This window comes from Hippoglossus hippoglossus, chromosome 8 (assembly GCF_009819705.1).
Source record: "Hippoglossus hippoglossus isolate fHipHip1 chromosome 8, fHipHip1.pri, whole genome shotgun sequence".
In the NCBI taxonomy this organism is placed as follows: Eukaryota; Metazoa; Chordata; class Actinopteri; order Pleuronectiformes; family Pleuronectidae; genus Hippoglossus; species Hippoglossus hippoglossus.
Window position 1 is genome coordinate 278424 of NC_047158.1, and position 16116 is coordinate 294539.

At 42.2% G+C, this 16116-nt stretch overlaps 1 protein-coding gene across 3 annotated transcripts in view; it reads left to right on the top strand.

Moving 5' to 3' along the window:
• ap2a1 (adaptor related protein complex 2 subunit alpha 1) overlaps window positions 1-16116 on the top strand; it is an 88242-nt gene that overhangs the window by 7620 nt on the left and 64506 nt on the right. For all 3 annotated transcript variants that reach the window (XM_034594504.1, XM_034594505.1, XM_034594503.1), the window contains exon 2: window positions 7668-7879. In XM_034594504.1, the coding sequence (XP_034450395.1) occupies window positions 7668-7879 (212 nt within the window). The remainder of the gene's footprint in view (window positions 1-7667; window positions 7880-16116) is intronic.

The following is a 16116-nucleotide window of genomic DNA, read 5'->3' on the forward strand; positions in this document are numbered from 1 at the left end:
TATTTATTTATTTAAAGCATCCAGATCGATTACCTCACATCAGTGGATCCTCACCTCCACTCTGGGATATTATTTGGAAAGTGAATAGTTTTTCTTCATGTCTTTTAAGTGCGCTCTGTGCGCCTGATGGCACCGTCACGTTCACTGCAGTGATTTGATGATACACGCACAGTGTTAGAAGATATTGTTAAAAACTGTTGATGACTCAGCAACGCTGCTGTTTAATGGAATCTGAATGTAATTTGCTGTAAGTTGTATATATTTTTCAATTAAAAGGGTCGCGTGAGCACAACTAAAGCTGTTTTAATGTATATGATGAAGTGGATCATTAATCTGGCTTCAGTTCACCACCTCACGTCTGCATTGGCACTTTCCCGTCGCCAAAATGTTCGTACGCGTGGGTCAGAGTTTGCGTGGAATTACACCAATTTTCCCGTCAAGTTTGTTTTTATAAATCCCAACGTTTGCGTGAGAAGTGGCGTAAGTACGTTTCAGGCCCCGTTTTGTGCGTACGCAAGGGTTATAAATGAGACCCCAGGGGTTCCCAAACTTTTCCATGCCAAGGACCCCCATTTAGCATAAGCCTCTGGCGGGGACCCCCCAGTTGCAAACTTAAAAAAAATTATGTGTGCAATATGATGGCAAATATCAAAAATCAAACACAGCTTCTTAATATATTTCCCTTATTTTTATTAATAACTAATAATTATCTTTTTTCTGTTACAAACATTCCTTGTCATTTCTGTACAGTAATATTAACCGAAAACAAATATATATTTATTCATTACATTCAGTGTCTCTCTTCCGTTATAAACAGTGCTTGTCATTTAAGTATGTTTGTCTCTGTGTGTATACCTGGTCCCTCACTAGTGGGAGGGGTGGGCTTGGTGGCTCCTACACAGTTTATCTATCCTAGGATTTATGGCTGTCAGTGCCAGACGAATGTCATTCTCCACTTGCAGACATGCTGTAATGTGCTTTGTTTTCAATACCTTCAATGTAGAACAGCCAGACTCGCAGAGGTATGTGGTGTCAAATGGAAGAAAAGATTCATACCTCCAAGTTTTAGATGTCAAGGTGGTATTTCGTGGTTGTGGCAGTTTTGCAGCTGAGTCCTCTTCAGTCTGGTTGTCGGATGGTCTTTGTCTTTTTAAAAATGTGTCAATTTTTGCCTTTAGCAGGAGGTAGCTAGCTATTTTTCAGTCACACAGCAACTTTGTGACGCAGCGGCTGCTCGATTCGGATTGGCTTGAGCGGTTTTTAATTTTTTTATTAAAAGATTGGCATCCAAGGACACATAGATTTCGGTATGCAGTGATTAATAACATCTAAAAAACATATTTAATTTAATAATTAATAATTTAAATTTTATTGTCACATTGACCCCCCTTTTCCCTTACAGTTTCCGTGACCCCCCTGGCGCCCCCTGGCGACCCCTACTTTGAAAAGCAGTGGAATAGGCCATTGTAAACCAATCAACTTCAGTAATTTATACCTCAATCCTGTGATGGGCACAGTCAGGACCTCAGAGTTAAAGTGACTGGAACGATCCGGAGTCATGATCCAACATCATGGAATAATAACTAAAAACATGTGATTATCGGTTTGTGTGTGAAGAAGGACAGAGATGCACGCACACACACTCCTGCAGAGAGAAAGTTTACCCCCAAGATTATGTGTGAGTGATTAGAAAACATCATAGGAGCAGAGTCTCTTATTGACCTGCGGAGTGGCGCTGATTTAAGATAAGATAAAACTTTATTGATCCACACACTGAGGAAATTCAGTTGTTACTGCAGCAGAGAATATAGTAATATTAAAAGGTAATAGAATAAAATAAAAACTTAAAATGTTATTTAAAAAAAATACTGAGTATGTACATTATATACACCTTTTCCCTGTAGTGGTTTGTATAAAATGTTATAAGTAAAGTGCAGTGGCACAGGATGATTGTACGAGCAAGTAAAATCGGTTTTGTGCATAAGAAAAACTTACATAAGACGAACATTGTACATAAACACAAATGTTTTTTGATTTATATTGCGATACATCTTTCATATTGACAGACATCAAAAAAAATATTTTTATTTGGACACTGACAAGTCAAAAAATATTTGAGATTCATGTTAAAACTGCAGCAGGTCAGTGAAAGACAAAGTCAAAACAATGTACATTGTAGGGGTGGGCGATGTATCGAATATATTTGATGTATCACGTGCAGTGTATAAAATGACTATCGTGTATTAAAATGACTATCGAGTATAAATTGTCACCGGAATGTTTTAAGCAGCATGAAATTCTCTTTGTTTCGCTTCTCCCGCTCTCTTATCATGCCCCTCTCACAGCAGAATGCAGAACCTTTTTGTATCAGGAGGGAAGAGACTCAGGCAGCACAAGAGAGCGAAAGTGAAGAGTCCCAGCGAGTTGACGAGAGTTCAGAGCTGGTTATTGACAGTTTGTTCATATTCTTTGTGAACGTTGAACTGAACTAATCAGTTTACAAATGATGAACGTGAGCGCATTCACTCCAGCGATAATTGTGTGGGTGTGGGTGTGGGTGTGGGTGTGTGTGTGGGTGTGGGTGTGTGTGTGTGTGGTGAGTTCACGTGAAATAGCCGTCAGTGACTTTGTTGAAGAACAGTGGAAACAAACGGTGAAAACACAGAGTTCCCTCTATGATCCACAGCTGCTAAATGATCAGAAGGCAAGCCCAAACATTTATATTCGACTCCAACAAGGTTATTTACACCAGTGATTCTCAACTGGTGGGTCCCGTTTTCAGTGGGTCCCGGGCCAATTATGTTAAGAAACAAATCCTGTGCTTTTATTTTGAAGGGGATTTCTTTATGCAGCGGAGTGCCTTCTATTCACACTCCTTAACAGTATTTGTTAAGGAGTGTGAATAGGATCAGTTTTGTTGGTTGTCATAGATTCAGTGAGTGAGTATTCTCAGCTAAAGCTACATAATTTGGGTCTTTTTGAAAGCACTTCTCAGTAGTTGGACTTTTTTATTTCAAGTTTGTGCATGAAAGCACTGTTGAGTCTGTTAAAAAAGGCTGAAGTTACTGAATTGTTATGTATGTTGTATTACCTTGTGTCCTTAAGATGCACTTTTTGATTTTGAATTAAAATGCAGCTAATTGACTGTAAAAGGGAATATTTCGACACCTGCTGGTCGTTTTGGTTTATCATTCTTTTTTTTTTGTATTGGCATACTGTGATATTCTGTACTATCTCAGGTTCAAACTGCACCATCTTTTCATTAAATAAATTTGAGAAGTTGAAAATTTTCCTCGATTTGGGTTGCGGCTTGTCATTAAGGGGTGATGGTGGGTCCCGAAGCCAGACCAGTTGAGAACCACTGATTTACACTGTGTTTTAAGCCTAAATGTCCGCAGATATCTTCTGACGAGGTGCATTCAGGGACGAGATATATATCGTGTATCGCGATATAGCCTAAAAATATTGCGATATTTGTTTCAGGCCATATCGCCCAGCCTTAGTACATTGCAAGCAGTGTTGTGCTTTAGTAGCAGAACCACCACAGTATAATACCACAACTGCCTCACTGAAATCAAATCTTGGATGAAAGCCGATTTCCTCAAATTATATATCTTTGAAGAATTCTCTCAAAATGTTCCTGAGATAGTACATTCACAAGGCCAAACATGTGACCTTTGACCATGAAGGTCATCCATGAGTCAAAGTGAATTGTGCCAGATGTAATAAAATTCCCTACAGGCAGTCCTGGTATATTTCACAGGAACGTGAGGTCACTGTGACCTTGACCTTTGGCCACCAAAATGAAATCCAAGTTCAAATGAATGCCACAGACAATTCCATTGAGGCGTTCCAGAGATATCACACTTAAAAGGCAAAAAATTAGCTTTGGGAGGTCACAGTGACCTTGACTCCTGACCTTGGACCACCAAATTCTATTCAGGTCATCCTGAAGTAGAAGAAGTCTAAGTGAATGTTTCTGCCAGATGTGGTGAAATGACCTTTCGGCATTTCTGATATATTGCATTCAAAACAACGTAATGTCACATGACCTTGACCTTTGACCATCAACCACTAAAATATAATCAGCTCATACTTATGTTTAAGTGAATGTTTGCACCATGACCTTTGGCTACCCAAATCCATCAATCAATCCTTTACTCCAACTGAATGTTGATGGTGTTACAGAGCTATCACCCTTACACTCCAAAACATTTGATTAGATTTTGGGGGCCTAAACATGCTTGAAAAGTCACGAAACACAGCACACATGTCGGAAATGACAAACATTTACTTCCGGTATAGGGTTTGCTTGTGGGTGTGGCAAAATGGCTTAAAAGTGCCCCCTACAAAATTCCCTTGAACATTGGGTCAAGGTAATCTAAACACCTTCAAGAAGAAAAGTTGTAGTCTTCATGAGGTTTCGTTGAATGCCGTGGCGTGAAACAGGAAGTCATTCCAATTTCACTATAGATTGTCCAATCTGCACCAAACTTCACCAGACCAGATCCTGCTGAAATTTGTTCCAAAGAACCTTAAGAGTGTAATGACCGCATCCTGTAAATGTTGTCCGTCATTGAATGCTCTTGCTGTGGCAGCTTGCCGAATTGGATGTTTAGTTTTCTAATTGATCACATTTTTGGGGGGCTAAACATACTTGAAAGGTCACGAAACTTGTGACACACGTCTGAAATGACAAATATTTACATCCAATATGGGTTTTGCCCAGCAGCATGTTTCGCTGGCATGTATGAAAATCGGTATATAGACACTAGGGCTGAGCGAGTACACCATTATCTGTTCAACCAACAAAATTATCCGTATCCTTACTCGGACATGACACCGGAAGTGGGCAGGACTTAAACCGGAAGTTTAACTTTTAAGCTTGACATGGATATGGGTTGATCAGAAGTTGCTATATTTATTGTTTATTATAAAACTATTTACAGAACAGCCTTAGAATTGAGCTTCAGATCAAGTTTTTGATCACAATAGTAAGATTACTATTCAGAACAATTTTTTTATAAACTTCAGTAAATAAACTTAAGTGAATAAATGAAGACAACACATGCAGTATTAAAGGGGACATAGCATGCAAATTCCACTTTGTTAGTGCTTCTACAGGTTAATGTGGGTATCTGGCATGTCTACCAACCCAAAAACTCTGGGAAAAAAACACTTGCGCATTTTGTTATAGTTCCTCTAAGTCAGAAACGTCATGCTTGAGCGACTCGATTGAGCTTCCTGGGTTTTGTGTCGTATCAAGGTACTGGAAGTCTCCCTACATGGTCTTGGCCCACCCCCCACCCCCCCCCCACCCCCCCCGTCCCCCCACACTCGTTACGCCGGGTTTACACCGGAGGCAGCGAGGCTGCGATGCAGCGCAGCGCCGTTCCCAAGCACGCAGCCGCCTGGCTGTTCACACGGGACGAGCATTTCTCCGCTGGTCAGCCCGCGATTCACTCACATGTGGCATTTGTCTGGATCGTTGGGACTGGGAGGCTGCAGCAGTTGCTCGGGCGCGACCGCTCGCTCTCCCGTGCGTGAGCTGGAATTTGTGTCAGCGCCACACAGCCAGCAGTGTGGAAGACTTCCGCAGTGTTCAGCACTACTGTAACACTGCGGAAGTCTTCCACACTGCTGGCTGTGTGGAAGACTTTCGCAGTGTTCAGCACTACTGTACGCCGGGTTACAGTAGTTACGCCGGGTTAACACCGGACGCGGAAGCGCCGCTGCGAGGCAGCGCAGCGCCGTTCTCAAGCGCGCAGCCGCCTGGCTGTTCACACGGGACGAGCATTTCTCCGCGCTGGTCAGCCCCATAGACTGTATATATAAGGTCAGCCCGCGATTCGGCTTTCTCCGCTTGTTGTTGTACCCGTTGAATGTCGGGGTTCGGGGGTAAATGATGGTCTTCATAGCCCCCCCCCCCCCCCCCCCCCGTGTGCGTCTGTGTGCGTCTAGCAGGGCATGGTGCACTCTCACTTGACCAGTGGAGGCCCTGCATGCCGCCTGGCTCTCACTCACTCGGCTGGTGGAGAGGAGTGCTGGCTCCATGTTCGTCTAGCTGGGCTGAGTGCACTCTGACTCGGCCAGTGGACGCTGAGAATATATGATCATAGATAACGATGTTACACGTTAGTATCCCTGTGGACAGAGTGGCTGTGACAATGACATAATTGTAATGTGTGGCGCTGCAGGCGCAGCAGCAGTGAATTTTGTATAGGCTCTGTAGGGGAAGAGCTCTGTGTGTGGCTGGCCTATCAAGGAATGATGTGGAGACAGCTATCTAATGAGGATTACCGGATACTCGTTTAATCCGAGTATTCGGCTCAACCCTAATAGACACCACTATATTCAAACTCCTTGAATAAAATTTTGTGTGTAAGGTTAAAACAATGCAGGCACAAACAACCAAATCTCTCAGACATTAGAAAATTGGCTTCGGAGTTGACCCAGAGTCTGCCTTTCACACATGCACAGCACACCGGGAGGTTTTCTGCATGGATGCATTCACAACAATCACGCTGTCTGAACTGCAATGAATGATTTGTCCTTTAAAAATTTAGATGGTAACTGTTATTACAAGTTGCTGTAATTTTACAAATATGCTTTTCAATTAAAAAATATGACTAAAAGCAGTGGTCAGTGCTCTCCACATTGATTTGACCTTCATCCAGTTTAGACGTGTGTGCTGCATCTTGAGCCTTTACTGTATCAGGGTGGCCACGCCTGGCCCCCCTTGGCAGCATTAAGGTGCATTACGCCGCTGGTCAACAAGAAATTCTGCTCCTTTGTTCTTTTCTAATCACTAACACTTAGAGCTGATCTTTATATAAAACCTGCTGGATTCATGTTCCTGGATAAACGGGGCGCTGCTTCTTCTGCAACAATGACGTTTAAAAAAATAACTCACCCACCCTAGTGTGTAAGAGAGAGCTGGCCCTAACACATGATCAGAATCAGAGTTGCTGCAATAAAATGTGAAAGATGACTTTAATGTAGCAATAGGAATGTAGGAAATCGGAACTCAATTTTCCAAAGTTTTACAGTAGATCATGATTATGATCATGAATATTAATACTAAAGTCTTTAATAATTGTACTTGAGAGCCAGTTAGATAAATGGGGTGGCTGTGGCTCAGGGGATTGGGCGGGTTGCCCTTAAACCAGAAGGTGTGCGTTTTCAATCCCACTGAATTGTGTCCTTCAATACTGAACCCCAAGTAGCCCCTGACTGCTGTGCCATTCTCATAGAAAAAGTGCTGCCCATAGATGCACTGTATGAATGTGTGGGTGAATGGCAAGACATTTTTTTTTTTTTACTGTAAAGCACTTTGAGTGGTCATCAATACCAGAAAAGCGATATATAAATTCTGACCATTTAAATAACCTTTGCACTGGGACTTATTTTGTGTTTTAGCACACTCACATTAAATTTGGGGGTTTTGTTGCAGTGTTGTGAAGCTATAATAAAATTGACTAGACAAAAACACCCGATTTTTTTCCCACAATATCTTAAAGATAAGAAAAGAAAGTCTTCTTTCCCGTGCACTAGGTTTCCAGAGATGGTGACCTTTCGGATTCTTGAACTCAAAAGTTTCATAGAGACAGATCCAACATTTTCATATTTTAAACGCTGACATTTTGCTACTCTTTTTCCCTTGTTAGGTAAGAGCAAAGAAGCAGAGATCAAACGGATCAATAAAGAGCTGGCCAACATCCGCTCCAAGTTTAAAGGTGACAAGGCTCTGGACGGCTACAGCAAGAAGAAATATGTCTGCAAGCTGCTCTTCATCTTCCTGCTTGGCCATGACATTGACTTTGGACACATGGAGGCAGTCAACCTGTTGAGCTCCAACAAGTACACAGAGAAACAGATAGTAAGTTGGCCACTGTTTGTTTGTCTTGTTTTTTACAGTATTGGAGTTTGATCAATAAAGATCAGTGTTCTAAAAACAAAATACACATTATACACAAATACGCAAAATACACATTAAAAATCTCTGATTCAGTGCAGGCAGATGTTTCAGTCTAAAGGCCTTTGCAGATGAACAGCGACATAAATACCAGGCAAGAAATAGCAAATATTTTCAAACGAAATTCGACGCACCTGAATATTCACATTAACTGCTATCTACAAATAAATTATAGGGGTCGGAAAAAAATTGCGCCTCAGGAAAAGAAAGGTGGAATCTTCATCAAGTGATGGTGATCTGGTCCTTTTACTTCATGAAATGAAAAAAATACGAAATACCTTACCAACTATTCCAAAGCCACTTAAGGGTGTATTTTATGATGTCCAAAGGACAGTTTGAAGATCTGCTGACACCAAGATAAGTTTTTAATTGACTATTTACAGTAATTCAATCAAAAATGTGTTCAAAAATGTTCAAGTTGGCTATATAATATTCTTTTAAAGCAGGGCTCCAGACTAACTTTTAACATTGGTTGCACCGTTGCAATGATATAATTGTCAACCATTTTATATCACTGATATGATAATATTATAGCATAATCATGCAAGTACACTCTTTCAAAGTGCAATGAACTTAATTTTAAGAATATTCAGTCTGACATTTGAATTGAATTTAAAAATATTAAAATATCGGATTAGGACTAGGGTAACTTTAGGGTATCTGTCATTTTTATATAGGGTTATATTATGGCCTAAGAAGATATCCCAATTATTGGGTTATTAGAAGGTTATCGGTAAGGAAGTTTGGGGTTACTTAAAGGGGTCCCAAACCCTGGGTCTCAAGGCTGCAAGGCTGTTGCTCTACCAACTGATCTAAGAAGGCCAGATTAGAAAGTGTAAAGTGAGCACAGGTCAGTGGGGGAGTGTGAAGGGAGCACACTCACACAGGAGACTCTGACACGGTACAAACCGACCGCTGCTTCTGCTCTGATCCTGAATGAGTAGCACTAACTGTTTTGTAATGGTGGGCCATCGTGGAAAGTATGTATCCACACTTTTTGTCGCCACTGCAAGACTTTTACTAGCTTGATCACTGCCTCTCCTCTCTCATCTCTGCTTCACTCTGTGTCAAGTGTGTGAGTAAGTAGGGGCGGGGCAAGCCTGGAGCCTTTGTGTCTGAGTGTATACTCTGCAGAGGAGATGAGATAAGGAAGCGCCCTAACCCCACACCAGCTAAATGTTCGGCCAAGGACATTTTTTTAGTTGCACTTCACAAATTTTTTTTTGTTGCATGTGCGCAAAATTATGTGTTAGCAATGCCTAAAGACATGTGTTCTGGCTTTCGTTCCTCCTCTTCATATTAAAGCCAGTCAGACGCCATACAAGACTTCCAACACGCACATATTTATTGTCTTCTTAATGTGAGTTGAAGTGCTTGCGGGTCCCGTTGCAGAGACGAGGTGGATGAATGCTTGCGTGTGGTTTGAATGTGTATGAGGTGGCCTGACGTCTAGTTCAAGTCAACTGATAGCTTAACGTATAGTAACTAAATTATGTGCAAGTTCAAAGTAGCAATATAACGGTTATTAACGATAATCAACAAACCTAGGAGCGTGTGGTTGAAAAAACTGTTTCTCTGCGTCGTCTTTGTCTCTCAAACTCGGAGACTGCAAGGCACTGTATGTTGCTCCAAATCAATGCCATGCTGCCTTAAATGTAGGGCTGGGCAATTAAATGAAAATGAATCAAAACATACATTTATAACCTCTAACTGACCTAATTTTGCTCATCTCAGTTAAATCGATAATGCTTTCCCCAATCACGAACTGTCAGGTTTCTGCTATGTTCTGTGCTGTATCAGCCTGCTGCATGTCCTCCCTCTTCACTCCCCCGTTGACCTGCTCTAACATTACATGGTAACAATATACACCAACACTAATCAGAAGTTATTAGGACATGTAGTCTACAGGACTTGAAGTTTACTTTGTTGTTTGATTTTCTCTAAAGTTTAGGAGACATGTATTTAAAAACACAGAAAAAAAAAGTCCAACATTTTGCTTTGGGTGCAAAATGAAAGGGACAACTTTCATTTGCACCAAAGCAAGTGCAATTGATTCACAATCACTTGTGCTTCCTAAATGGACAGATTGATATTCCTGAAGTTTAACTGACATGGTGTTATACTGTGACAATTCTGATGGAAGTTTTCTGGAAGCTGGTGAAAGGAGAACTCAGGTAGCAGCTGATGGCTTATGCAGAAAAGTATAATGTAGACTTGATGCATCAAGGACACCAGAAGGAGAAACAATATACCAACGCTAACAGAGTAACATGAGCAATTGTCCCCCCCCAAGTCTGAAGATGTCTCACGTAGAATCCCGTAGACCAGAGAGACACAAGTAGATACAACAAATAAGTTTTTGTCTTTATTTCCAAAAAGGCAAAAATAAACTTTGGGCCAATAAAAGTTCAACCTAAGTGTTGAGTGCATATGTATTCACCCCCTTTACTGTGAAACCCCTAACAAAGATCTGGTGCGACCAATTGCCTTCACAAGTCACATAATTAGTAAATAGGGTCCACCTGTCTGCAATTTTATCTCAGTATAAATACACCTGTTCTGTGAAGACCTCAGAGTTTGTTAGAGATCATTACTGAACAAACAGCATCATGAAGACCAAGGAGCTCACCAAACAGGTCAGGGATAAAGTTGTGGAGAAGTATGAAGCAGGGTTAGGTTATAAAAACATATCCCAAGCCTTGAACATCTCACGGAGCACCATAAAATCCATCATCAGAAAATGGAAAGAATATGGCACAACCGCAAACCTACCAAGACAAGGCCGTCCACCCAAACTGACAAGCCGGACAAGGAGAAAATTAATCAGAGAAGCAACCAAGAGGCCCATGGTAACTCTAGTGGAGCTGCAAAGATCCACAGCTGAGGTGGGAGAATCTGTCCACAGGACAACCATTAGTCGTGTACTCCACAAATCTGGCCTATATGGAAGAGTGGCAAGAAGAAAGCCGTTGTTGAAAGTGAACCATAAGAAATCCCGTTTGGAGTTTGCCACAAGCCATGTGGGAGACACAGCAAACATGTGGAAGAAGGTGCTCTGGTCAGATGAGCCCAAAATTGAACTGATGCAAAACGCTATGTGTGGCGGAAACCCAACACTGCCCATCACCCTGAGCACACCATCCCAACACTGAAACATGGTGGTGGTAGCATCATGCTGTGGGGATGCTTCTCTTCCGCAGGTACAGGGAAACTGGTCAGAATTGAGGGAAAGATGGATGGAGACAAATACAGGGCAATCCTTAAAGAAAATCTGATGCAGTCTGCAAAAGACTTGAGACTTGGGCGGAGGTTCATCTTCCAGCAGGACAATGACCCTAAACATACAGCCAGAGCTACAATGGAATGGTTTAGATCAAAGCATGTTAATGTCTTAAAGGGGACATAGCATGCAAATTCCACTTTGTTAGTGCTTCTACACGTTAATGTGGGTATCTGGCATGTCTACCAACCCAAAACTCTGGGGAAAAAAACACTCGCGCGTTTTGTTATGGTTCCTCTAAGTCAGAAACGTCATGCTTGAGTGACTCGATTGAGCTTCCTGGGTTTTGTGTCGTAACAAGGCACTGGAAGTCTCCCTACATGGCCTTGGCCCACCCCCCACCTCATCCCCCCCCCCCCCCCCCCCCCCCGTCCCCGCCACCACACTCGTTACGCCGGGTTTACACCGGAGGCAGCGAGGCTGCGAGGCAGCGCAGCGCCGTTCCTAAGCGCGCAGCCGCCTGGCTGTTCACACGGGACGAGCATTTCTCCGCGCTGGTCAGCCCGCGATTCACTCACATGTGGCATTTGTCTGGATCGTTGGGACTGGGAGGCTGCAGCAGTTGCTCGGGCGCGACCGCTCGCTCTCCCATGCGTGAGCTGGAATTTGTGTCAACGCCACACAGCCAGCAGTGTGGAAGACTTCTGCAGTGTTCAGCACTACTGTAACACTGGCACAAACACACAGAGCCCCCCCACTCGTTACGCCGGGTTTACACCGGACGCGGAAGCGCTGCAGCGAGGCTGCGAGGCAGCGCAGCGCCGTTCTCAAGCGCGCAGCCGCCTGGCTGTTCACACGGGACGAGCATTTCTCCGCTGGTCAGCCCCATAGACTGTATATATAAGGTCAGCCCGCGATTCTGCTTTCTCCGCTTGTTGTTGTACCCGTTGAATGTCGGGGTTCGGGGGTAAATGATGGTCTTCCTAGCCCCCCCCCCCCACCCCTCTCTTTCTCTCTCTGTCTGTCTGCTTGTGTGCTTGTAGTGGATGGGCAGAGGGGGACATTTAATTATGTGATTGGGAAAATTAAAACTCCAGGACAACAGAAGGGGAATACAAAGTATGGGATGCATATTTGATAATTTATATCATATAAAGTATGTAATTTATATCGTTTAAAATCATGGGGGGGGAGCTGGCTCATTAGCATTTAAAGGAACAGGCACTCAAAACGGGTCACTCTGTGGAGGGCTGTTTTATACAGGGTAAAAAGGGTGCTGTTTTAAATTATCCTTGTGGTATTTTGACCAAAGTATGTTACAGACATTTCATTAAGACCCCAAGGAACCATATCAACTTGTGGTAAAATGGGCATGCTATGTCCCCTTTAAAATAGCCCAGTCAAAGCCCATACCTAAATCCAATTGAGAATCTATGGCAAGACTTGAAAATTGCTGTTCACAGACAGTCTCCATCCAATCTGACTGAGCTTCAGCTTTTTTGCCAAGAAGAATGGACAAACATTTCCATCTCTAGATGTGCAAAGCTGGTAGAGACATACCCCAAAAGACTTGCAGCTGTAATTGTTCTTATTATTGTTTGTGTCACAATAAAAGGTATTTTGCACCTTCAAAGTACTATACATGTTGTGTTGATCAAATGGGAAAAAGTCTATTTAAGTCTATTTGAATTCCAGTTTGTAACAGTACAAAATGGGAAAAGGTCCAAGGAGGGTGAATACTTATGCAAGGCACTGTATATAGTGGCTGATCAGGCCACTCATACACAGAGGGGGATAGACTAAGACATACTAACATTTTAACGAAAAACATCTTATATTAACCAAGGAAAAATAATCAAATATCAAAATAATAGTCCAAAATTTACAACCAAAAATCTAAATAACGAAAAAAATGTCCCTCCCCATCATTATGAGGAACATGGTGCATTAGTAATCAAGATCATTTTAGGCTGTCTGCTGCAGCTTGACCTCCTTTTGATTGCCAGCAAATAACCAAATAAACGGAGGGTTACCACCATGTTGCTGAGGATCAGTGTGTGGCTGCTGGTGTGGAGAAGTTGTCATAAAAACTCAAAAATATTTTTTTTGTTTGTACTACTGTAAAAATGAGCAGTGTAGATGTCTTCAGGCCAGGATGTTATCAAACAAAGAGACACACAAAGATTCAACAATTTAGATGAGAATTTATAACAACTTCTGTTTTCATGGAGAAACTTTGAAATTTGAAATGCCAACACGGACACAGCGTATGACAAACCTCAAAATTGCTTGTCAAGAATCTGATTAATTCTCTTGGATGAGTCTGCTTAAGTACAACTCCTCCAAATGGCAAAACATTTTGAGAAAACAAAATGCAACAGTAAAATCAAAATGGCAGAACCATGATAATGTTGAACAGTATAAGAACGTCCTCCACAGATCAATGCTGATAAATAAGATGCTGTAAATGTTAAAGCAGAAGGAACACTCTGCTTTAACATTTACAGCATTAAACTCTTTCCTGATACTGTGATGGACTGTTTTTCAGGAACAGGAAATGTTGAATAAGCAGAATTATATTGAATCAGGATACAAGTTGTTTGAGAGTTGACTGCCGTACCAGTAAAGACCGCAGAAGTACCCCTCATACCAGTTCCTTCAGTGTCTCTGCCTCTGGACACAGTCTGAGATAATATGTAACTGTAAGCAAAAGATAATGATGCTAGTGAGACATGCAAGACACTAAGACAGTGAAACAGTTTTGAAAGATTGAACCCCCGTCTCATTCAACTCGAGAACAAGGCCAAAGAGAAGAGATGGCTTTTAAACAATGATCTGAAGTGTGCTAGAGATCTAATATGGAGTGGTAAGCTGTTCCACAAGTTTGGGGGGGCTACTGCAAAGGCTCGATCAACTCTGGTTATGAGTCTTGTTTTAGTTAAGTTGAGGAGCAGCTGAGTGGCTGATCTCAGGTCTCTAAATGGAGTGTAAATATAGAGTTCAGCTAGGTAAGGCTGTGCCAGTCCATTAAGAGTTTTAAAAGTTAACAAAAATGTTTTTACATCGATCCTGTGATGAACAGGAAGCCAGTGGAGGGAGCGCAAACAAGTGTAATATGGTCCCTCTTTTTCTTTCCTGTCAGGAGACGAGCAGCAGCATTTTGGACGAGCTGCAGGCGTTGAATAGACGACTGGTCTAAGCCCATATACAGAGAATTGCAGTAGTCAAGTCGAGAGGTTAGGAAGGCATGGATCACCCTCTCTAGATCTTTGAGTGGGAGATAGGCCTTTACCTTGGCTATAAGTCTCAACTGAAAGAATCTAGACCTGACAACAGAGGAAATCTGCTTGTCAAATTTAAAAACACTGTCAAAATGAACACCAAGACTCTTCACAAAGAAGTGAATATTAGGAGCTAGAGGGCCAAGGGTGCCCACATCCAGCAGTTTGGGGTGTCCAAACACAATAACCTCAGTCTTGTTTTTATTTAGTTTGACGAAATTTAAGTTCATCCATGATTTTATGTCATTTTGGCAGTCAAACAGGGGCTGCAGTGAACTCTTAGTTTTAAGATTCAAGGGCAAGTTTATTTGATTATAATCCGCAAAGCAGTGGAAAGAGACATCATATTTCGCAAAATGGAATAGGATGTGGCCTAGAACCGATTTTTGAGGGACACAACATGTCAGTGGGGCCGCCCCAGAGGAATAGTCACCCAGGTAGACAGAGAAACTCCTATCTTTTAAGTACGTCAAAAACCACCTGAGTGCGGCACCTTTAACTCCTACAGAGTTTTTCAAACATGACAACAGGATTGAGTGATCAACGCTGTCAAAAGCAGCCATCAGGTCTAAGAGCACAAGGACGGCAGAGTCTCCTGAATCAACAGTTAAAATCAGATTGTTAAAAGTCTTAAAAGAGCTGTTTCAGTGCGATGACAAGGTTTAAAACCAGACTGGAACTTTTTATATACATTATTGTTGACGAGAAATGTTTGCAGCCGGGTGAGAGCTACTTTCTATAGGACTTTGGACAGGAAAAGCCGTTTAGAAATGGGCCAGAAGTTAGAAAGAACAGAGGGATAAAGCTTTTCTCTCTTTAACAAGGGCTGCAAAACAGCATGTTTAAAGGCATGTATTCTGTCATTGGCCAGCAGTGTCAAAGACTGTTGGCCTGAGCATGTGTAAGTTTAATTTGATGGTAGCTGTGTAGTGTTTTACAAATGTTTTGATAGGGACTTGTTTAACTGTCATTACTATTACTTCCTTGTTTTATAGCCTGTTACAATAAATTACACAGGAAGAAAAGACTTCCTATGGCGCTCTCTCGTGCTCCCTGGCGGTCTTAGTCTTCCGCTAAAGGTGCTACAGTATGACACTAATGTGGCATGCATGAGATGAGCGGCATTGTCCATTATACTGAGTAGTTTCCTCAGCATCCTCCTCTCTGTTACCTCCACCAGTGATTCAAGTTCCACTCCCAGGACAGAGCTAACTTTCCATGTACTTTTACTGTGATAATTACAGGGTTGCACCACCTGTTGTTCTTTTTGCCTCTGGCTGTGACTCCTGTCCATCCGAACTCACTGAAAGCCGACTAAACACACAATATAGTCCGGTATGTTTTAGTGAAGCCATGTCTCCGTGAAGCACAACAAAACACTCGCTCCTTGTGAGTGATGTTAAATCGTCCATCTTATTTGCAAGTGATCTTACGTTCCACATAAAAATAAAGGGAAGATACGTGCGGTATGCCATGTCGCTTTGTCGAACGCTCATCAGCTGAACTCTGGAGTAAACAATGGACCCCTGGATGCACCTCCGCACCTACGCCAGGACGGGGGTCCGAATAAAGTACACAAAGTCAGATTAAAAACAAAAATTACATGCAAACCCACATTGTAATGTTGGTAGATCACGTAA